We start from the raw sequence: 25612 nt of genomic DNA on the forward strand, positions 1-25612 counted from the left end.
AAAATGTGCTTAAAAAATAGGAGGGGGCTCATAGTTTGAGGGAAGCTAAAAACATTTTCCTCTCTTTCTTTAAATATTCATTAACATTATAACATTAACACGAGCTAAGCACCATACTAAGGAAAACTACAAAATAAAATAAATCCCGAGAAATTCACAAATCAATAAGCCAGAAAGCAAGGAAATCGCTAATTATAATATAGCAAGTCAGTATGATGAGATATGTATAGAAAAGAAAGAAGCAAACCCAGATGTGTCCAGAACAATTTGGGGGCTTTGTTCAGGGATGGATTCATGACATGTGTGACAAGGATGTGCTAACCAGCCAGGTAGAATAAAGAGTGGGGAAGGGTATTCAAATTAGAAGGGACAGCATATACATACAGCATGACGTAGCATGTCAAGGACCATCAAGTAATCCAGCATCCCTCTGTCTAACCCACTTCATCCACTCCTCTACCCCCCGCCATATGTGGGATACTGTGCTATGCGTGAGGGATCCAAAGCCATAAGACATCCTCCAGACTGCAAGGGGCTTTTAGTCTAATTGGAGAAAGAGACTTTTTTGAAAAGTAGGAGCAACGATGAAGTGAGTGTTCTAACAGAAGTCTGTGTGAGCTCTGGAGGATTGCACTAACTCTAGCTGGGACCAGCAGGAAGGTTTCTAGAGGGGGTCATTATTGGAGCTGAGGAATGAACTCAATGTGGGTGTTCATCCGAGGAACGGAATGACATTCCAGGAAAGTTAATCCTGCCCTTAACCCTCTCCCTGCAGGCAACCTATGTCCGTTTAAATGCAATCATGCAGTATTGTGCTCGTTTATACAAAGCATTTTTCCCTCAGCATAATTTTTTAAAAGGATTTTTCTGCATTGTTGCATTTATCAGTAGCTTGTTCCCTTTTGTTGCTGAAAAGTGTCCAATGTATGGATATATAATCACACTTCATACACCCATTTTTTGATTGATGGATTGTTTCTAGTTTTTGGATATTCTGAGTAAAGCTGCTAAGACATTCTTACACAGTTACTTTCCAGACATATATTTTCATTTCTCTTGAATGCTTAGCAGTTGAACTTCTGGCTCACTATGTCTAGTTTTATAAGAAATTGCCTTACGTTTCTAAATGGTCACTACATTGTATCTTCCTACCAACCACGCTGGAGAGTTTGAGTGCTCTGCTTCTTTGCTGACATTTCACTAGATCAGTCCGTTTGGCCATCCTGGAGGACGTGCAGTGTTACCTTTTTGCAGTTTTTAAAAATATATATATTTTATTTATTTATTCATGAGAGTCACACAGAAAGACGCAGGGAGAAGCAGCCTTCCTGCAGGGAGCCCGATGTGGGACTTGATCCCAGGACCCCAGGACCACGACCTGAGCCAAAGGCAAACGCTTAACCACTGAGCCACCCAGGTGTCCTTCTTTGCAGTTTTAATTTGCATATTCATGAAGACTAATGATTTGAGGGAGTTTTCATGTGCTTACTTCCTCTTTGGTGAAGTGCCTATTTGCCCTCCTTCTTCATGTACCATGTGCTCTATCTCAAGGATTCTCAACCCTGGCTATGCATTGAAAGATCTTTGGATTTTTGCTTTGGCTTCACCCCCAGACTGACTGAATTCTTACAGGTTGAGGCCCCTGTCATTGGTATTATATATATATATATATATATATATATATATATATATATATATATATATATAAACTGACTCTTGGTGATACTATGTACACCCAGGTTTGAAAACCTTACTGCTAGACCTGCCCTACGACCCAGCAATTGCACTGCTGGGGATTTACCCCAAAGATACAGATGCAATGAAACGCCGGGACACCTGCACCCCGATGTTTCTAGCAGCAATGTCCACAATAGCCAAACTGTGGAAGGAGCCTCGGTGTCCATCGAAAGATGAATGGATAAAGAAGATGTGGTTTATGTATACAATGGAATATTCCTCAGCCATTAGAAACGACAAATACCCACCATTTGCTTCAAGGTGGATGGAACTGGAGGGTATTATGCTGAGTGAAGTAAGTCAATTGGAGAAGGACAAACATTATATGGTCTCATTCATTTGGGGAATATAAATAATAGTGAAAGGGAATAGAAAGGAAGGGAGAAGAAATGGGTAGGAAATATCAGAAAGGGAGACAGAACATGAAAGACTCCTAACTCTGGGAAACGAACTAGGGGTGGTGGAAGGGGAGGAGGGCAGGGGGTGGGGGTGAATGGGTGACGGGCACTGAGGCGGGCACTTCACGGGATGAGCACTGGGTGTTATTCTGTATGTTGGCAAATTGAACACCAATAAAAAATAAAAGAAAACCTTACTGTTGTGGTCCAGTGGTTCTCATCCACAGGTATCAGAATCACCTGGAGGGCTTGTTAAAAAACACAGATTGCTGAGCTCCACCTCCAGAGTTTCTGATTCAGTGAGTCTGGGTGAGAGCCTGAGAATTTGCTTTTCTAACAAGTTCACACATGGTGGGATGCTGCTGGTTCTGGGACCACCATCTGAGAACCGAATTCTCAATAGACCCCAAATTCTTTCGAGCCGTTCTTGCCGCGCCGCTGTATTCTCTTACCCCTGTTGAGATGCCATCTAACTCTTTGTGTTCCTTGCACATGCTTTTTCATTCTCCAAGAACCAGCAGGAGAGTTACAACCTTCATGAAGTCAGCTCAGATTCACTCTACACTCTATTGTCACACTCTATTGTCATGTTTCACGTGGTAACTGTATTTATCACACTGGTTAATATGTGTTTATTTGTTCTGGCTGCAGCGCTCCCCTCTTCCACTCAGCGAGAATGCTATAAAATCAGAAACCACTATGCCTTGTTCTTTGAATCTTTAGCAACTAACAATATCTGGCACATTACCAAGTTTCTACTATTTTATTAAAATTTTTTTTGGATTGTTGTTTTAATGAATGAGTGGCTGGATGACTAATAGGGAATGTAATTATGTAAGGGTTCTCACGTACTCGGATTTTTTAAAACTACAATTGACCATCTGTCATTACATTGGCGCCCAGATCATAGAAGCCAGAGAGCAAATCTACAGCAACAACTAAAAATAAAAGCCACATATCATCACAGGCTACAGTTAGCATTATCTTTTTTTTTTTTTTTTTTGAAGAAAAGAGAAAGCATAAGAAGGGGACTTGAAAGGGATTCTTTTGAATTGAATAAGCCAGCAAGTATAAAATCAAAGAAAAATTTAACAAGATAAAAGCAGTGTATGATTTTTCTGAGAATATTACATTTGTTTCCCAAAGGCTTTCTTATCAAATAAGAAGTGCTTTGTAAAAACTGGAATCTTCAGAGATTTAAAAGAAACAAAGTTCCATATGGAAATTGTTGCTAGAAATGTTGTGAGGTTTTATTGAAAGATTCACTTGCAAGCTGAGATGATAATGATAACAGCAATGATAACAATCTCCTTGCTCACACTGTGTGTGCCCGAGACTTGAAGTGCCGCTCATGAGGTAGATATGATTATTCCGGTTTCATAAATGACAAAACAGAGGCTGAAAGAAGTTAAATAATTTGTTCAAGGCCAGTACTCAACCAATTTTTATGGAGGTTTGCAGAGGAATTATGGGAAGCCCTGGTGAATTATGAATTTTGGACAAATACCAGAAGGGTTTTTGTTTGTTATAACCATGTCTCGTGTAATATGTGGGACATGATTATATTGAAAAATTATGCAGTTTGTTTGAAATTCAAATTTAAATGGGTGTCTTGTATTCTTATTTGCTAAATCTGAAAACCCTACTTGTATTACACTTCAGAAAAACTGGCAGCAGAGCACTAGGTTGCCTTGCGTCCTAATTCTCTCTTATATAAAGGCAATCCCCAACTCACTTACGTGAAATTTATGGGCCAAGCTTCAAACAGTAAGCATGGCATCAAGGCCCTTTGTGATCTGGACTCCACCTTCCTGTTCTCCCACTCAGGGGTGTGACAAGCACCAAGGCTCTGAGGCAGGAGCTAGACCTGTGGGCCTGGAGGCCAGTGTGAGTGGGCGAGAAGTGGAGCCAGAGCAGGTTACATAATGCAGGGCTTTGGAGATCACTGTGAGGACACATGTTTCCACTCTGAGTGGGGTGGGCAGCTCTTGGGGAGTTTCCAACAAAACGACATGACCTGGCTTAAGTCTTCATGGGAGCAAACTGGCTGCTGTTGGGAAAACCATGTTGCAGAATGTACTGCGAACAACTCAGGTGGCTACTTTTCTCGATGGCGGACTTCTTGTCGGTGTGTTTGGGCCTCAAGTGGCACTAGGCTTTGCTTTGGGTGTCCCTTCCAACTTGGAGCTGCGGACGGGGGCACTGCTATTCCAGCTTTAAGGTGGACCCTGGTTCTGTTTCATGCAGAGGGTGATGTTTTCTCCCAAGGGAAGCAGCAAAAGCTGTGGTGAGACCTCACCCTCAAGGGGAGGGCAGCCAGTGGACAGGTGGCAGGACCACACAATCAGACACTTCTTGGGATTCCCGGAAATGACTGGGAGAGATGTGGGGATGGGGCTGGCAAGGTGCTGCGTCTACGCAGAGCTCCATGTGAGGCTGGAAGCCTTTTGTCATTAGTCTAACTGTGGCCTAACTTATAGCCTACCGGATGGGTGAGTAAACATTAGGGTCAGCAAAATTAAATAAATGACGTTCAACAGGATAGGAAGATACAGAAGGAGATCTGACAGGTTGCAGTACCATACAGAAACCCCAGAAACTTGGCAAATTTTTATTTTTTTTTTTTATTTTTATTTTTTTGGCAAATTTTTAACTGCATGTCTCCTTTGTGCCATGCATGTGCTTTTTAGACATTACCTCATTCGTTGCTCACTGCAGTCCTTGGACAGACATAGATTATTACCAAGCCCTTTTTACAGATGAAAAAAAGTCAAGACCAGGGAGGACACAGGTAACCAGTTTGTACAGAGTCATGGAGATGTGAATTATTTCTGTCAAACTACAGGGAGAGTTCCTTAAAAAAAAAAAAATTAATCTCTGTGCTTAAGATGGGGCTCCTACTCATCACCCTGAGATCAAGAGTCAGTGCTCTCCCGACTGAGTCAGCCAGGCATCCCAGAGTTTGTGTTTTAAAAAACAACTAAGCCGTCAAACCTCCTGGGGGAAAAAATTATCCTAATGAGCTAGGCATAGTTCTGTAGCTAAAATAAAAATAACTGAAGTCAAGAGAGATGTCAAACAGAGTAAGTATGAAAATCACTACGAGGAACAGTTATTACCGAGAGACGGGAGCCCATGAAGAGGACAGCGGGGAAGTAGAGATGTCCACCTGTCACACCCCTTGCCTCCCATCTCCCACTTCTGTTGAGAAGAAGAACTGGCCAATTAGCTGTAGCGGCCCTAGCCATTCATGCTTCAGGAGCAGGCCACCCAGGCCGGGTCCCTTGAAGGACACATAAACCATGATGGCTTACCATGCCCCTCACTCTGTCCAAATTATACATTGACAGAGTTCAAGATGCAGGTGTCTGAAAGCTGCATGCAAATAGGCCCACACCAAACAGATGAAGTAGCCATCTTCTTGCTTCCTTTGATGTATTCTTCTAATGAATTCAGTTGACACTACCTTTGGGAGTGTGTCTCCCAAGTTCTTGTTGGTCCCCCAGCTAGCATTCAGCCCAAATGATGGAAATGAAAAGAGACAGATGCATGGTTGATAAAGGGGAGCATCTGGGTAAAGGATTTCATGGGGGGGAAAAAAACCCATAAAGTTTCAGAAACAAGGAGACATATTCAGTCTTGTTCATAAAGACCCCAAATAGCAATCAGAATGCTTTACACACTTCAGATCTTCAGTGGCGTATCAGAGTGCTTGCTTAGAGGTCTCTTCAACTATGGGGTTCCATCTGGGGTCCAGACCTTCACCACCGTGCACAGAAATTCAATACCTTATAAGCCCAGGCGACTGGCTGAGTTAGAATGTTCTCTTAAATTCTGAATGACGTATTACAACGTAGCACTCAGCTTGCTTGCCTAAGTGTTACCCAATCCTGCTAGGTAATTCTACTGTGGATTCTTACTAGATTTACCTGATCTGATTGTATGTAGTCAGCAAAAGCAAAAGTAATTACAAGTAGGATTCAAAAGAGCTCGAATTCTTTATAATCCATTTAAGTGTTTGGTTTGTCTATAGTTTCCTTTGTGAACTGATGGTTTAGCTCTGCGGTTTCAAACCTCAGCCTGATAAAAGTACAGATCTCTGGGCTCTTTCCCAGATAATCTATATCAGCATTTTCAGCAAGCACCTTAGGTATTTGGATGTAAATCAACCAAGAACTTTGCTTTGGAAAACAATGAAGAGCCTCTCTAAGGCCCTTTAACATATCTGACAGCTTTGTAGTGTCCTGGAGTGTACCCAGAAGCCTTCTCTCAAACGCCTGGTAGAGGTCATTTGCCCTTTTGAATTAGCAGAGTCCTAAGCACTTAGTTTTCTAGAATATTTCCATTACGGCATAGGCTACTTTTATTTTGGATCATGTTATTTTATATAAAAGGCTGTAACAACTTTGCTGCATATCAAAAAAGTAAAAGAGCTTGAAAGGTCAATGTCTTGTTTGTGAAGTCCCTAGTAGTTTTATAAAAACAAAATACATCTATCATCTATCCATCCATCTACCCACCCCCCACCCCCCTACCTGCCTATCATATGAAGTTTCTAACTTTGAATTTGAAATACGTATTTTATAAAATGATCTGGGAACAATGAAGGCTGATTTTTTGAATATTCTCTTCTCAACCTTAACACATGCTGTCACTTTAACTTGGCATCCTTCAAGATAGAACTCCAATCTGACTTTTGCCAGGAGCCTTTCTAGACCATCCTAGCCATGTGTGATTCCCTATTTGTAAACTGTATCTTCGTATGGTTCTTACCGTAACATGCTGCTTTTTAAAAATCTATAGCCTTTATCCTCAGTTTATATCCTTCCTGAGGGAAAACAGGACTTTCCTTCTTTATTTCCCTAGCAAAAGCCTCAGTGCCATTCATTAGTGTTCTATCAATAAATATTTGCTAATGGATTTATTCAGAAACAGGAGTATGGTAGTGGTGTGCTAGTGAATGCATAGTGTATTAATAGAGAGTTAAATTTTAAAGAAGTTCAAGTCTTAATTTCTATGCGGTAATGAAATACGTAGGCATAGATGATTGTGGAATCACAGATGTTTAGCTCTGGCTGGATTCTGATAAATTGACAAGTGCAAGTCTATTTTTTTTTTTTTTTTTTACACGAGGAAATCAGCGCTCTGCAGGGCACTCAGCTACCCGAAAAAAAAAAAAAAAAAAAAAAAGGAATCATTTTCTTAAACATTTCATTGCATACCTAAAGCAATAGTTTTAGTTGTCTTTGCATTTTTTGTAGCACCTGGTTCACATACAATAGGCACCCAAATGTCAGCTGAATGGATTGCTTCATGGAAATTGCTTTCTAGAAGTGGATATTTAGAACCAGACCACGAATGGACAGCTCACGCCTTCAGCTCCTCACATGCTCCATGAAGGGGAACCACCACCCACCGCTGTCCCGTTAGCTCATTTTGCTGGATCTCCCTTGCTTCAGATAGAATTCGTGTTTCCTGTTCATTCCAGATTTTTCTCTGAGCACCTGCCTAAGCATGTGGATACTGGCTCTTCTTTCTGACTCCTACTGCGTGTGCTAAAAACCCAATTCTACCGTATCCTTGCTGAATCTGTAATCAGATCTGCCTTTCTAAGAGAAGATGTATGCTTTTACTTTCCTTTTCAGAAACCACGGATGATTTGATTCATTGGTCTGGAAAGGCGAAAACAGTGGACACCAGACAGAGACGGGTTTTCTCTTGGCCAATCACTACAAGGGACTCCTCAATCTCCATTTAGATTGCTCATCCTCATTTTTCATTTTCCAAGTCATAGAAACAAAAGTGAGATATTAGAGACAGGATTTAATTCTCCAGCATTCTAAGCCCCCAGTTCTAACGCAAGGGGTGAGGGGGAAAACCCAAGTACCTCCAGGCAGCAATAGTGCTAGTCAGTTGCTTTCTGTGTATTTGGGGTGTAAACCGAGCACCACGGCTTAGACTTATTCTCTTGGCTACATGAGACCCTTGTTCCTTCAGATGTGGTGTTCCTGGAACACAGATTCACTCAGAGTAAAGATCGAACAGAACAGAACTTTAAAATTTCTGATCTAGGCAACCCGGGTGGCTCAGCGGTTTAGCGCCGACTTCAGCCCAGGGTATGATCCTGAAGACCCAGGATCGAGTCCCACGTCAGGCTCCCTGCAGGGAGCCTGTTTCTCCCTCTTCCTGTGTCTCTGCCTCTCTCTCTCTCTGTGTGTGTGTGTGTGTCTCTCATGAATAAATAAATAAAATCTTAAAAAAATAGAATAAAATTTCTGATCTAAACCTTACTATTTTGCAGATAAAGCTGAGACTCAGAGAAGTTATTTGTTTTAAGGCGATTCATTTGGATTGGATAGTGACAGATCTGGGACTAACCTGGCTGTGCTGTCTCTTTCACGGCAGCTGACTTTTGGCTAACTGTCTCACTCTTCCTTCTTTTACTTAACTTTTTTACTTTTATCTGATATGTGGGGTGATTTCATGCCCATGGAGATGACCAATCTTGCAGCTGAGCCTCAAAGTTCTTTGAATCCTTCATATGTAGTTACTTTTGCTCTGATCACATTTCCATCACCGCCTCCTATGGATCTTATCACTAACTGTCACATGTCTGAAATATCTCCATCTCTAAGCACAGCTTTCACTTCTCTCATGTGCATTTCATTTCCACTCCCTTTAAAGGCATAGATTTTACCTTTCTTCCTCTGTTTTCTCCTGGCCAGCCTCCTCCTGTGTTTTTGTCTTCCCTGCTCAGGTTCAATTCCATGATTCATCTAGTTAGCCAGTCTTGACTAATTAATGTCCGTAGTGCTCTTTATGTATTGTTTTTCTTTGCACTTATCTGACAAAAATCCAACTGAATATATTGGCTTTCTCCATGCTTCTATCATGGCTGAGATAAGCCAATGGAGGGAATCCCACACTCTGGGCTGATTGATGAGTCTACAACAATGGTTTTCAAAGTGTGGTCCCTAGAAGGGCAACATCAGCATGACTGGGAGCTTGTTAGAAATGCGAGGTCCCAGACTCACTCAGCATACTGATCAGAAACTCTTGGAATGAAATACAACAATCTGTATTTTAACAAGTTCTCTAGGAAATCCTGATATACCCTAATGTTTGAAAAATATTACTGTATGAAATCTTTGTCTTTAACCTCAATTGGCTATTAACAGTAGCTGTCAATCTTCATATGTTTTCTAAATTAGTGATCCCCTAAATTTTACATACTGGCTTCTTTAAATCTCCATTCTCCTCTAATCTGTGGTCCTGCCTGTCTCTCCTTACCCTCTAGAGACTATCCCCCTCTGACTTAGAGAGTTTGTGCTTGAACTCCCTCAAACAATGCTACCAAATCCTCAGACGTATCGTAGTTAGTTGCCGTGGAAGAGTGTTCCTCTTCCTGTTGAAGGCCAGCCCCATACACCTGTGCTCTACATTCCTTTCCCTTCAGCATCAGGAATTTTCTCCCTTTCTCTTCATTAAGTTCTCTCTCTCCACTGGCATCTCTCACCCAATCTCATCGCAATTTACATTCATACACTTGGGGACTTGAAGTGTCATAAAAAGTGCTATAGGATTTTAAGCAAGGGAGTAACATTATCTGATGTATAGTTAATAAAGATTTTTATCTTTCTTGTGTGAACAATGGATTGCATGAGCTGAATCAAGAAAATCAGTTTGGCTGTAGTGGAGATGTAAGTAGCTTTGGGTTATGATTTAGAAGTAGAATTAACGGGGAAGGGTGGAGAGAATCAAAGGTCATCCTAGCCTTCCTGGTTTTAACAACTGTGTGGATAATGAAGTTGTTCACTGGAATGAGTAAGACTGGGAAGGGATAAGATGACTGGAAAAAAACCAAGAATGTTTTGGTCATGTTGAGTTTCAACTGTTTATTGGAGGAAATCTATGAAGAGATAGGCATCTAAATGCTCAAGATGGAATTCCAGGAAGAAATTAGTAATACAAATTTAAATTTAGGAATCTTTGGCCTATAGGTGACATTTAATGCTGTTATTTAATGACATCAACCTGGAAAAGTGTGTAGAAAAAGAAGGTAGCTTATGACAAAGCCCTGGGCTACTCTAACATTTAAAATGAGACTATGGAGTGAAAGTTTCTAACATAGGAAAATGAGAATGAGCAATTGGTTATGGAAGGAGAATTCTGAGAAATTCTCCTAATCAATTCTTAGCCAAATTCTGCTGGGAAGTAAATGACAATAAGAACGAAGAGGTAACCATTGGAAATGTCAATGCAGATGGCTCCAGAGACCTTGGCATAAGCACTCACAATAGAATGGTAGAAACAGAAATCTGATTAGAATGGGCTGAGGAAATTAAGTTATTGAACTAAAGTCCAGCTTGAGGAAAAGCTGAAAGATCTGTCAGTACTTCACTCTAGTCCCTGCTTCATAGATTCTTGAAATCAAAACCATCATTAAAAGGGACAAGTCCTTCTAACTGATGCCAACTTTTGGAGAATTAAGGGTGGTTATTAAAGACTCTAACGACTATGTGAAAAGTTTAAATGAAGGTCCCATACAATTTAAACAGAATTGGAATGTTAAAAATCAATATAGGGTTTCCTAAAGGAAACTATTGATAGGATGGTCACCATACCAAAACAACAAACACCATCACAAAATTAGTCAAGCAACAATAGGTATTATAACAAATTGGAATCTGATATTACCTGGAATAAATCAAGTTTAATATGATCAGTCCACAGATATTTGAGAGTTGGCAACACACACACACACACACACTCACATTTTCCCTCTTATCATTTTTATTAGTCAAACCCTTTAAGATAGTATATTTAATTTCATGGATGATAAAATATGAAAGATTGCATCTTCATCAGCATATATTTACCAAGTCTCTGGTGTATGTATATAGGAAAGGACATCAGAAATGAATACTATGTTTATCACAACATTAGGAAAATGAAGCATATAAAGAATCTAGTCTTGGCTAAATCCCCAGCTCATAAAAACTGGCTACCAAACGCACCAAGGATGGTGAACTGGCCATATATGAAGGGTCATCTTAGTCTGCTGACTATAGAAACAACTGTTGGCCATACAGCTAGTAAAGATAATTATCATCACTGAATGCACTATTTAATAAGAGAGGGAGTCATGTATCTTCCACTAGATGGTCATTTGTTGCCAGGATATTATAACCACATAGAGTTCACGTATAACTGCTCAAATGCAAGATTTCTTCCAAGATGGAGCATTTGGGAAAGACAATCTTTCATTTCACTTTAAATATAATTAATCTCATATGTAATATTTCAATGGGCCATTCATTTACTCTGTCATATTTTAAGTTAGCAGAAATGTATTGAGCACTTATTATGTGCAAAGCACTGTACTGATGTTGCCTTACATATATGCATATAATCAAGAACTAAGCTCCAAATATTTAATCTTTATTTTAGAATGAATGAGCTGCTGACATGCTGGTGCTGTTATCAAAGGATGTGAACACCAAATGTTTAGTTCCTACCAGCTCATGACCCCCATCTTCATCGAAGTCCTCCTCTATCCCATCAGTCATTTCTTCTCCATCCGCATCTGGCCCTCCTTCAGCAGGCTCCTCTGTAGAGTGATCTGCATTCTCTGACACACATTCATCTTGGATCAGCTCTATACTCTCTTCCAATTGCTTCTTCTGAGCTTCTGGGGGGGGAGAAAGCAAATGACTACTACCTTGGGTTGCTCATGAGCCATTTGGATAAACTATGAAAAGACAGTCTATGAAAGGCTAAACTCTGTGTGAGGAAGATAAGGTAATATAATATTCTAGATGAATTAATTTATTCAGTCATGTAACTTATGTACCTATACCTATGTGCATTTTCATGTAAGTGAATTTATTTTTAAATGGAATCATCAAAAATTAGGAAGTCCAGATGGTACTAGTATATAAAGAAATAAAGATTTACATATTAAGTAGATGGATCTTCCGGGCTATATATATTCTTTTCTAATAGGGACATTCTCTCTGAGGAAAAAAATACAGCAAAAACAAAGGGCAAAAATCACATAAAACATAGAGCTTGTTCACTCAAGGAGGAAAGATGAAGAAAGCTCACTGACAAGTTGAAATCTAAGTGAAAAAGACAAAAATTCACTGAGGGAAAAAAAAGTACAAAAGCACACGTGTTGTCTTTCAGACAACTTGTCTATGTGAACAATACTCTGACATATTAGAGTCTAAATTCTGTTGGCAGACGTGGTTAACTACAATGGTTGAGAATAAAATTCTGGTGTTACATTTACCAGCTTTGTGATGCAAAGCCAAAATGGTTAACCTTAACCCTCCTTATGCCTTAGTTTTCTCATCCATACAATTAGGATAACTACTTCTTAACTTCCAGGGTTTGGCATAGGAAATCAATGAGTGTAGTAGAGCTATTTGCAAATAATAAGTGCTCAACAAATGAAGCTACATCCTACATTAATAGAATCCCTCTAATTACCAGGGTGTGCGCATTCCATTTACAGAAATTCGCCCAGATGGGAATTATGCTGACAACATAATAATTATTTCCCCTAGTGGTTGGTTTTCATTTCCTGTGAAAATATCAAGAAGCAGTGGGTATTGAATAAACGAGATCATTTAATGTACCTCCTTCTCTAACTTGCTCCTATGTATAACGTGGCTATCTCAAAAGCTGTGTGGTTTGCACTCATTTTGGTTATTGTTATTTTACCAATTATCCCATTATTTGAGTTTTAAGAGATGCTACATTTTAAGTTATTTATTTATATTTTATGGCATTAAAGGTCATTGATAGAGCCAAATAAATTGAGGCTTTCCTAGTCTTTTTCATAATGTGAGTTACAAAGAAAGTAAGCATTGATATACATTTATTTTGACTTGGCATAAATCTTTTCAAATACAACTAACGTATAAATCAATAAACTGGTAAAAAATGATATATAAATAAGCATGTATCCTCTTCTATAAATTGTTTAACATTTTAATAAATGTTACTCATATAAATATATGTGTTCTTGTATTTTAATTCTCCAAATAAGAAAGTTTATGTATTGAAAATAAGGCAGAAGGATAGGGTTGTGCCCTGACCCTGCTGTCAGAGGACAGGATTCTAGTTCCAGTTTAGCTACTTACCAGTGGAATCATGAGCACTTGGATTGAGTCTGTTTTGGCCACTTGGTCAAGACATTTAAACACATTAGGTCAACCTTTCTTCCTCTATATAAAAGCTTTCATGAGAATACCTACCTCTGGGGTTTGCTGTGAGGATTAATAGAGTTTATACTTGGGAAATGTTTTGCACACTCCAAAGGACTACGTGAATGTGCAATAGTACAAAAAAGGAGACTGCACGCTCTTCAGCGTGAATAGGTCAAGATAACAACAACAGTAAGCATGAAGCAAGAGGCCTGGTCCGATTAGGGAATAACAGTGAAAAACTTGTGGGGCTGAAGCTCCATTTCAGAGGAGAAGAAGGGCTGGTGGTTCCAAAAAGGCTAAAAGTAATTAATGACAGGCATCTTAAAATGACAAAATCTAGGCTCTTTTACTTCACATTTACTTTTCACATATAGATCCAGCCCATGCATTCCAAGATGTTTTCCTATCAACTTGTTAGTTTCTGTTTTCTCCACTGAACAACATAACTAATGTTAGTGATGATGTATATTCTAATTTTAAAGCTATATTATTTATCTTTGTAAATGTGAGTGTCCACATGAAAGCAAGTAGCATAAATTCCCTTTTCTCTGATGTCTACATTGCTTTTAGCATAGGAAGTCCTGTGAAGACTCTAAAGTGATTATTGTCAAACTTAACCAAAAAAGTCTAATCTGGAGAAGATGATCCAAGTATCTGGATTAAAAGGGAGGCAAATCGGAAAAAAAATAAATAAAATAAATAAAAGGCAGGCTAACCAGGCAAAAGATACAGACCAAACGTGTGCTGAACTTAACTGTTACTGAAAATTGCTAGGTTTTATTCATCTCACCTTCCTTCTACATATCAGCTCCCTCTACAGTTTTTTTTTTTTTTTTAAAGATTTTATTTACTTATTCATGAGAGACACAGAGAGAGAGGCAGAGACACAGGCAGAGGGAGAAGCAGGCTCCATGTAGGGAGCCTGATGTGGGACTCCATCCCAGGACTCCAGGATCATGCCCTGGGCCAAAGGTAAGCGCTAAACCACTGAGCCACCCAGGGATCCCATACAGTTCTTGACCTTTAACCATACCTACACACCTATAACCAGGACCGACGGAGAAAAAGCTGTTATGATCAGACTAGTCTGAGCACTGAAGAAGTTTTGAATCTTCTGAGGTTAATCACACCCTATGCTCTACCCTCTAGTCTCTACTACCACTGACTCCGTGGGCAGCACAATGTTATTTAGCAACTCTGCTTTTTGACCCTTTAGTCTTTCTCCTAAGAGTGATTTTTGTATTTATCACTTGGCCCCTCCTTTTTGCCATTCTAGGTCACCATGCTACCTGTTCAAAATACTATTGCTCAGGGTGCCTGTGTGGCTTAGTTGGTTACGCATCTGCCTTCTGCTCAGGTCATGATCCTGGGATCCTGGAACTGAGCCCCATGTCTGGCTCCCTGCCCAGTGGGGAGTCTGCTTCTCCTTCTGCCCCTCACCCTGCTCATGCTTTCTCTCTCCCAAATAAATAAAATCTTAAAAAAAAATACCATTGTTCTCATGACCTGGTTCTAGTATTTAGACATGAGAGAAGAATGGATGTTTGGGATTGGACAATTATTATTCTATACAGGATAAATGTACAGGAAAATTTTTACAGGAAAAATGTCTTGAGTCCTACAACTTTTTCTGAAGCCAGACTTTCTCAATTTTAGGTCGTTATGTTAATTTTTTGTTATAATACACAACTGTATTTTTGCTTAGGATTAATATCATTTTGGAAATTCATTTGATCTGACATATACATTTCTTCTCTAATGATTTCAGAAATATTTTTTCTCTGGGAACCCTTACTTTTTAATGTTGAAAGTAATATTCTTTTTTTCTCCCTCTGGAAAATCTTTGATCAAAGAAGCATGGAAGATTTTCAGAGAGCTCAGGTAGGGTCAGAACTTAAAAGATGAGTAGCCCTCATTTGGCTTTGTATATCAATTTGTTGGAGTTGTTTGTAATCCTAGCTGATTCTCCTGATCTTCCTACCTGAATGAAATCCCTTCTTTCCTGAGCAACAAAGGCCCAGATCAAATGCTGTGTTAGAGTCAGTCTACTGTTGTTTTACCTTTTTTTCAGGGGGCTAAAGTTTCCTTAATATTTGAGCTATTGTCTCAAAAGGTCATTGTCACAAAGAGGATAATATAGAGATTAATCTTCTGTAAAGTGAAAAATGCAATACAGGTCAATTATCAAGAAATAGTCTGATTTCCTCTGTACCTCTTACGGAGTTCCTTATACACAAAAGAGATAATATAAGGATATAGGATTTGTGATCCATAATTCTGTTTATTACTAGTCCTATTAATTATAGCTTTCTTCTCTAAAAGATGAGCATGAAAATAAAATCTTTCCGAGAGTTGCTGTGTACTCAAATGAGGAAAAAGAGGTGAATGTGTTTTCTAAAGTGTAAAGGCCACACAAACATGTTATCATACAGGCTCAAAAATAGTTCTTGAGTTGAATCTGTATTGATTATTTGATTAATCAAATCAAATAATTTGATTTCTTCTTATTGAAGACAAACAGTTTATGTCAAAATCATTCATCATTTCTGATCATTAAGAATCATACATTACAAAGACAATTTTGGCTTCATTTCGGTTTAGATAGACATAGTGTTTTAAGTTATTCTCTGCTTTTTTTGTGTATGTTATACAATATACATGTAACTCCTCTGACAGCCTATTTCAAAGGCAACAGTGTATTAGAGTTCGATGCAAAAAACCTTAGGACTTATCCTCATTCATCCATTCATTAACTTGAAAGCTAAATGCATGGAAGACATTATCTGGTTTGAGAAAAAAACTCTTTAATTACAATGGTAGTCAATTCATAGCAATTTAACAGAAATACAATCAACCTGTGCTTCAGTAATGTGTAGTCATCATAGATTTTTGTCATTGCCTCAGTGAGAAATGTTATAATCACTAAACAATGAGAGGTTCCAGGAATAAACTCACACAAGAAAGCACATCTTGTTTATTAAACTGTTGGTTCACAGTTTAACAAGCAGTTCTAGGCCAGTAATTATCTTGTTAAAATAGAAAGAAAGCAACTTGTTCTATTTTTTAAGAATGGTTAACTAATTTTACTTCTACTAGAAATGAGTAATATTTTTTAGTTTACTCCCGACTTTGTAACATTCTCTTTTACCTGCATAATTCTTTGTCTACTTATCACTTTTCATTTTTATTGTGAATGTTGAGTTCATACATGGTATGTATGTGTGGGCATGCACACTTATGTCTCTACTTCTAAATTTCTTTGAGGTAGAAACATTTTTATTCATCTTTGTAGACCTAATGGCTAATTGAGAGCCTTACACGGCAAATGAAATATTTGCTGAATATATTCACGAATTGTTGTGAAACTAAAAAATGAAAATAAATGTCTAAGTGTCAAATTCTTTCCATAGAGTCAAATTTGGCACCATGGTAGCAAAAATATGAAGTCACAGAAGTTAAAAGAAATATCCTTGCCACATTTTAAATGAGAGCCCCATACCACTAAGTCAAAGGAAAATGTGGGATCTAAGAGTTTCTTAGAAGATTGTTTTTACATGGATAAGTCTTCAGGAGAAAAATAAAATGTGAAGTCTGCAAGGGTTTCTTGGAAGACGGCTGGTTTCGAACACTGGCATCTTTTGGAGTCAGTTGTCTTCTTTAAAGTCAGAGTGATGGGTGACCACAGCGTTTCTTTTGCGGGCAAAGTGAGTTTTAGAATGTATTAGGAACCACAAAGCTAGCAGCTTATGACTAAAAGATATCTCTAATATTACATAAACTATGGATTTCAACAACAACAAAAAAGGTTTATTATGACTCCAAGTTAGTGAATGCTTACAAAGTGCTGACCATGCAAAATTCATTAACTAGAGACCTTGAAACATCCTGCAGGGTAGGCGCTTCTTTATCATCTTACAGATGGAGAAATAGGTGCCCATGGTCACACAGTTAATAAGTGTAAGAGTTAGAATTCCTGCTTAATGTCTTCTGACTCCATAGCTTGGGCTGTTTCCTAATATATCACTAGAAGAAAGGCCTAATTTGACAGAGCTTTGACTCTCTTCAGTAACCAGACAATTTTAAATTAAAGAATGAAGAAGTCTGTTTAGTTAGGGGCACATGCTCCAACTAAATAATGGCTATCAAAGGAAAAGAAGTGCAAGTGCTAGGCAGGTACTTCTGTTCATGGGAAAGTGCCTCAAGCTTCAATAAGCCATGAAAGAAAAGAATTTGTATTAAATTTCAACTTTCATATTCAAACGTTCTTTTGCACATCGCATTTCTATTTCAAAAGCTATATATGATAGAGAAAACAAGTTAGAATTGTTGGGATTTATGTTCAAAGCATTTTTATTAAATTCCGTTTGCTGCATAGCTATTATCATTAATATAACTCTGAAAATTGGTTGAGTTGGCAATTAAGTTTTTTGACAGACTGGCTTAATTGCTAGCTAATTGCTAGCTAAATTGTACTTAGCAGATGGTTGGAAATAATGTTGATACAAAACAGTCACATTGTTCGTTAGAGCCAAGCTAGTATCCTGAAACTATTGTTTCTACATACCAGTATAAGCTGTATTTTTTTTTTAAATTCTACATTACAACACCTGTATATAACATGAATTTAACTCAATGATTAAAAAAAATGCTATTTAAAAAGATGCAACTTTTAATGGATGGTATGTACTAATCATGACACAAATTAGCATCAGGAAAGTTACATAGGAGGGTTGCTTTCTGGTTAAAATGTCAGTTATATAGGTATATTCCTGGGGAAAATGACCTCAAAGTCGTTCTCGTGGAGTACCTGGGTTGTTGAGGTCACCACAAATACAGTATAAATAATTTTACAAATTACAGATACTGTGTTTATTTAAACCTCACAATAATTTTAAGGGATAGATCTTAATTTCCCCCCATTTTATAAATTTCAGAAGAACCTTCCCAAATATCACACAACTAGTAAGTTTTGGGAGGAGATCTCTAATAGGGTTGAACCTACTTCTGTTTGATCCTTAAGCCCGGGCCTTAGATGTTTTGCTAGTGAGAAAACAACTACCAGGTGAGGCTTTGGAGGATGAAAATGTTCTAACTGACATGTGGTGATGGTTGTACTGCTTGGTAAAATTACTTAGAAGTCACTGAACTGCACTCCTGGGGTGGGTAAGCTGTATGCTATGTAAAATATACCTCAATAAAGTTGTTAGAAAATAAGATGGGTGCATCAGAGCAAGTGAAAGATGAAAAGGGTTTGGGTATAGGCAGTAGTACTGGAAAAATGGAGAGAAAGGATGGAATAAAAAGATGCTGGGGTAAGATTTTACAGCACTGGCTACAGAAGGAATAGAAGATACTCTGGCACGTGATGGACAGGATCTATGCAGTGGTGACATGACAGAGACAGGACACAGAGAGTAGAGTATATTTAGATAAGAAAGTGAGGAGAAAGATTTCAGTTTTGAAAGATGGTGTGGAGTTATTACCAAGACCTTCCTTAATGTGCCCTCGGCTTGACTGAACTTTAGACGGGCTTCTTCCTGACTATGGGGTCCTGACCTCTTTTTTTCTTCTTCTAGTGTTAACTTTAGAAAACTTGCAATTGTGAATTCTTTCTATACTCCTTGGAAATGTTGATCTTTCATAACCTAGGCATGTCTTTGTTAAGACCTAGAAGCCATTCCCTTGAAATGTAATCATCAAGAAAGATAGTCTCGTGGGAGAGTATAAGCTTATCTTCCATAATAGTCAATTAGCAAACACAGATGGCCCAATCATACCAACCAGCCTCCGTACTAATGTCCTCTAATACTTTTCCATTAGCTTACTCCAGCATTTAAAAATTATCCTTTTATTTAAGTAGAGTTCAATTTCCATCCTGTATTGCACTAGTCTTGATCCCTACTGCAGTAGTCTAGAATAAAGTCTTCCTTGCCATATTTTTTAAAAGATTTTATTTATTTATTCATGAGAGACATAGAAAGAGAGAGGCAGAGACACAGGCAGAGGGAGAAAGAAGCAGGCTCCCCGTAGGAGCCCGATGCAGGACTCGATCCCGGGACTCCAGGATCACGCCCTGAGCTGAAGGCAGATGCGCTTAACCGCTAACCCACCCAGGTGGCCCTTCCTTGCCATTTTAAATAAGTGTTCAGTGCAATTGTTCTTTTATAACTATCTGAGGGTAGCCATAGGAAGTTCTCCATTAAGCAGAGGGAAAAGTTTTGATCCAGTTGCTAAACACAACTTTCTTTTCATCCCTTTCCATTTAGCTTCTTAAAAACATTTAATTTTTGTACTCAAATATTTCCACAAGACTTGTTATGAAAAATAGCAGCCTTTGTTCCTATCTGCTCCCATTTTCAATTCCCTAAAGGCTTTCCCCTGAGATCATTCTTTTAAATATATGCCCTCATGTTTCTAAATAACATGTTTATATTGCTATTTCTTGATCAATTTTATGCTCTGTCTGTTGATATCATCATACTTAAAATGCTGAGGATTCAGTTCTCTGTCCACCATTCCCTGTTTATGTCCCCATCACTCTAAGGAGTTAGACTGTAGATCAGGTCAATTAAAAAAAAATAATTTTAAAAATTTCTTAAAATGCTCTGAGCAGCTCTTAGTATATAAAAATATTTTTTCTCTTCTGAATAATATTAGTTTCTTTGGTGTTAAAAACTGCCTTAGATTTTTTGTTTTGTTTTTCAAAATTTAGTTCTCTATGTATTTCTATGTAGTTGTGCAAACTTTAACCTGACCTGTAAATCTCATTTTGACTAGGTCACTTGCCCATTCATTAGCCATTCAGTCAATTTCATCTTGAAAAAGTCTCTCCCAGAGATTTTGAGTAGTTCTGATTTGGACTTCTCTCTTTCTGGGCCTGCTGCACAGCTCATATGCTAGAATCGCCTTTACCAGCACCCTGAGGATTCCCTTTGCTCTGGGATTTCCCTGCTTTGGGAAAGCCATGTTTTCCCTTCTTGGTTTACCTCCTTGCTTTGGTGAAGTACTTCCTCCAAGCTTTTCAGAGAAAGAATGAACTGGAGGAATATATTTTGATATTTAGATATCTGAAAATGTCTTTAATGCACCCTCACATTTAATAGTTTGGGTATTAGGTACAGAATTGCACCTTGTAAATAATCTTTCCTCAGAACTTTTAGGGCATGTTTTCATTGCCTTCCAGCTTTCAGTGTGGCTGCTAAGAAGCCCATTGGTATTGATCCCTGTTTCTTTCTATGAAAACTGTTTTCTCTCTTTTCCTGTCTCTCTAAAGTTGGTAGGGACCTTCTCTTTGCCTCCTGTTCCGAAATATCACAATGAGATTCTTCGATGTGCATCTATTTTCATGCGTTGTTCCAGGCACTCAGTGGATTCTCTCAATCTGATTAACTATGTTCTTCAGTTTTTTTTTATAAAATATGTTTTTGATGATCTCCTTTCTTTCTTTTTGAACCCTGCTATTCAGATATTCATCCAGTGAGTTTCATCCCTTCCCCTCATATTTTTTATATCTATTTTCTCCTACACTTTCTGGGAGAGTTTCTTCAATTTTGTCTTCCAATCCTGTATTGAGTTATTTATTTGTGCTATCATATGTTAATTTCTAAAAGGTCTTTTATCTGTCTTCTGAATACTCAAGTTTTAGTTTCATGGTCTTATCTCATGAATGCAATATCTTCTTTCCTTCTGAGTGTATTAATCAGTGTGGTTTTTTTCTTTTTGAAGTTTTATTCTTCTGCACAATCTGTTTTCTCCAATCTTTTTCTTTTTCTTTTCTGATATCTCCTTTTTATGTTAAATGTTTTCTATTACTGGGTGATGCTCGTCCATTCATATTACCAAGTAATATGAATAATATCAAATATCAATGGACAGCTTTGCAAGCATAGGGATATTGTTTTTGCAAGGTGACATGGTTGACCATTTATTTCCTTGGGTGGCACCTCTACCAATACCTTTAAATCTTTCCTTTTATGATGTTCATATTCCCAATTAAAACTTCTAGGGTCTTGACAGTACTCTGGCATCAGAGGGGAAGAGAGAATGCTTAGAATTTCTACAGTAATTGTCTAAAATTTCACTTCTCTCCTTATCTTCAACTGCACTCAAATTTGTTGTTTACCATTTCTGAGATCTACCATTTTAACTTTTCTATAGTAACCTTCTTCAGCTTTCTAGTGGGTCAGGGACAGTTGGGAATGGTAATACAGGAATTTGATTCCTCAACAGACTTGCAGCCATTTATACTTCCTTTTCCAGAGGAAGATGTCTTTAGTTTTGAGCCTTTTGGGATTTCTGTGGTTAAAACTAGACTCAGATTTCTAGGATATGCTAAGTTAAGTGTATTTCTCCATCTGCTGTCCAGCTTCTAAAGTTTTTTTTTTTTTTGCTTCTAAAGTTTTGTTCCCATTTGTTCCCATTCTCTTTATGTCTAGGGTTTTTCATTTTTAAAATTTATCATTTGAATGCAGTTTCAGGAGAAAAGAACTCAATTCATGTATTTAATCCAATGTCTGTAACCAGAAACATCATCAACTTAATCCAGAGTGCAAATGTTAGCACTAAGGTATTCAGAACAGAAACATTTACATTATAGGTGACAGCACTCAGATCAGATATGGAGCAACATTTTTCTATTCTGAGTACCTCAATACATGGTTGACAAACTACAGAATGACCAGAGAAGAGAGATGACAATGGTTCGAGATGCAAAACCAAATTATACGAGAAGCAGCTGAAAAAATTATTGATATTTATCAAGAGAAAAGAAGGCTTCAGAGATGCTGTGACAAAAATTTGAATGCAGCTAAAGCAAACATCTATGGTCCAATTATGTTGACTTTCCATTCAGAGGTTGGGAGTGAGAATATTATAACTCCTTTAAAATATTTAATTGTCTGTTACATTCACATGGATGAGACATTACATTGATTTCAGGGGACATAAAAAGTATGAACAAACGAAGTGAAAACAAAAGACCTTTTGGTTTGGTGCAGTATGAGGAGAACCCACCACAGAAGTCAGAGACACAAATGTGAACAGGGACCAACCAAATAAATAACAATGTATGAGTTGGCTAAATAAAAATATTAGCAAACTGAAAAGAGTATGGCATGCACAGTGTGACAGCAGAATTGAAAGATTCCAACGTTTCAAAAGAAGCTATGTATTTTAATATTTATTTGTAATATTACAATTCTTAAACATTATCTTTAAAAATTCTGTATTTTTACCAAACATGTTGGGGTGAATTTATCTAATGAAACCCAGTTTGTGACCTCTCCAATGCTTAGATCAAACTTTGGCTATTATCATTGGAATTGTCCAAGCAAGAATGGCGGGCCATGTATCAGGCATACCACACAGAATAAAATTGAATTAAATAACGTCCACTTGATTTTTCACATCAGAGCCCTTATGCCTGAAATTTTATTTAAAAAAAATGTAGTTCCTGTGGATTAATTGTGCTTCTTGTAGGATACCCAGTTTCTAGTTTTCCTTCTTGCCTCTTTTACTCTTTTTGATTATTTAACATCACTGTATAAATTGTGCTACTCATATGTGGCCATTTATATGTGGCTCTTTTAAAATAAGCATCTAGGAATGAGGAGGCACAACCGTAGGCTACATTGGTATGATCTACATAGCTACGATGTCCCGAAGTTGTGTTCATTGAATTATTCAATAGAAAAAAATAACACATGCATCATGGATTTAGGCTAACTGTAACTTAAAGCTTGGGATAGTATATTTGAGGTCATAATCCATTCCTCTAGTTTACATTTGAGGGGTTGAGACCTAGAGAAGTTAAATGACTTGCCAGGTTTGTGCCTGATACATAGTACATGGTGTTGGGGAGTTAGAGAAGGAAGAGAAGGCATGACCTTATGCTCAGGAAGTTTACAATCTCAAAGAAAGAGACAGGACACCATACAAATATATCTATTAGAAGCAATTGAAAGTATAGAGAATTCAAAATCAAGTAGTTATGCTTCATTACAATTATTCCTCACAGCTTAGAAATTCACTAAAAACAAAAAGGAAAAAAAATGATAGTATGAAACTTGAATACTGGACAATCTCCATGTTGTGTGGCTTCCCCATCTTTGGTTCGTGATCTTCCATCTCCTGCCAGTACTTTATGCTGGAAACTTTCATTATCAAATAACTAAGATTGGGAATGAGAGATGTAGAAAAGAATAATAATGAAGAGTAAATATTAGTCAGCTACAAAATAATTTGCAATCAAATAAGCATGAAAATGAGTGCTCCCTTAAATTTAGTAAGGAGATATTGAGTATTTTTAAAGAATTTTATTATATTTCTCTCCAATTCCCATAATCTAGTCTAGACTCTTTCCTTCCAACCCTGATTTCTTTTCATAAAGAAAATATAGAAAGTAATCTTCTTATTTCCATAACTATGAATGCTGTTCGACAATTACTAAGTGAATGAAATTACAAATTAAATAATCCCATTTTCTTCCTAACATGTTAAAGTAAGAAAGACATAAGTATCAAAGGACTAAGCCTATCATTTTAAAAATAACTCTCTCATGACTGGGAAAGTTTAAACACACACAAAAATAAGGTGACAGCCTTTCATGAAAAGAAAATGCAAGCTTTGAATTTTGGCGTTACATTTATGGATGATCTTCCAAGAAGATATGTGAAAGGTATTATTCATTGCAGGAAACTGGAAGGCATAATATGATAGAATAAGGATCGCATTTTTCTCTTTGAGGTGATTTATATTTAAATGAGTTCTCCGTAATCCTTTAAACTGAAGTGCAAATTGGTTATCAAAGTCCTTTGCTGTAAGGGTTGTTTTACATAATAACGAATTTCAGAGAAGTTCCTCAAAGGGAAATATTGATTTAGGCGACATTACAGGCTATTTCAGTTACTGCAACACTTTAGTGCCATATAAAAAAACTTTCTAAAATCTAAATTTCTCTATTAAGAAGTGTAGGCAATGTTTTTTGTTTTTTTTCTTCAAATAAATACCCAGTAGTGTGATTTTTGGATCATATGGTAGTTCTATTTTTAATCTTTTGAGGAACCTCCATCTGTTTTCCATAGTGGAAAGTTAAAATCCCACCAACAGTGCACCAGGGTTCCCTCTTCTCCATATCCACAGCAGCACTTGTTGTTTCTTGTCTTTTTGATACTAGCCATTCTGACAAGCGTGAGGTGATAATACATGGTGGTTTTGAGTTGCATTTCCCTGGTGATTAGTGATGCTGAGTGTCTTTTCATGTACCTGATGCCTTTTTTAGAAAAATGTCTATTCCAATCTTTCCCCCATATCCTTTCTTAGTAGAAAATATGTTAATAATAGAAATTTTTAATAAAATGATTGTTTTATCTACTGTTTCTCATCCACATTAGTGAGAATCTGCCATCCATGTGCTGGGTATATGGCTCTTGTTTGTAAAAACTGGGTTGTGTGAAAATAGAAAATATTCATTTGCCTATGTATGCCTCTATATGCCAAAGAGCTCCAATTACTGAGCCTTTCCTCCGTGCTAATTACTGTGCTATATGAGTTACATATGATAATATGATACTTTGTTTCTCACAATGTGAGGTAAGGATTTCTATCTTTATTTTATAAATGAGAATACTGAGGCTAAGTCAGTGGCGCATGAGAATCTGAACCAGAGTTTATTTCTCTCATTCACTATGCTATAGCACCAAACTCACATCTGCCTTCTTTTCATCTCTGAGTCCTATATGGCTCATCACCAGGAGGTAAAGCTCTAGTCCTCACCCCAGTGATATAGTGAACACATAAGCAGGTTCCTCTTTCCTGTGTAGCTCAGGGACCCCAGGATCCCAACCAGTTCTCATCAGTTAGGAGGAACCCAGGGGCCCTCACGTCAATGAAATCCTCGCACTAGGCCCTGGGCAGAACCTGAGATTGAAACTATAAATGAGAAGGACACTGGATTCACTCATGAGACTGGGGGGTTGAGACCCAGGTCTATCATACACTAGTTAGGTGACTACAGAAATATCAATTTACCTCTTTGAACCTTTGTTTTTTCATTTGTGAAATGAGGGGGCTGGATTTCATCGATAGCTTTCAAAACTGTATTTTTTTTTTTTTTTAAGTGAAGCTCTCTCTTTTTTTCTGAGATCAAGAGTTGGACACTTAACCGACTGAGCCACCCAGGCATCCTGAAAAGTGAAGATCTTTCAGCAAATGAAGTATTATGTTGAAATTCAATAATAAAATAGATACAGATAGAGCAAGGGC

The 25612-nt window shown here is 37.7% G+C and overlaps 1 protein-coding gene across 17 annotated transcripts in view; it reads right to left on the reverse strand.

Moving 5' to 3' along the window:
- The window catches only part of RALYL (RALY RNA binding protein like), a 707896-nt gene that overhangs the window by 27245 nt on the left and 655039 nt on the right, over positions 1 to 25612 (reverse strand). For 15 of the 17 annotated variants that reach the window (XM_077876403.1, XM_077876402.1, XM_077876406.1 and 12 more), the window contains one exon: positions 11654 to 11826. The exons of 1 other annotated variant lie outside the window; for it this stretch is intronic. In XM_077876403.1, coding sequence (XP_077732529.1) covers positions 11654 to 11826 — 173 coding nt within the window. Of the gene's footprint in view, positions 1 to 11653; positions 11827 to 17674; positions 23520 to 25612 lie in introns of those variants that run through there. One more of the 17 variants, XM_077876409.1, reaches the window with a different exon arrangement.

This window comes from Canis aureus, chromosome 28, assembly GCF_053574225.1.
Source record: "Canis aureus isolate CA01 chromosome 28, VMU_Caureus_v.1.0, whole genome shotgun sequence".
NCBI lineage: Eukaryota > Metazoa > Chordata > Mammalia > Carnivora > Canidae > Canis > Canis aureus.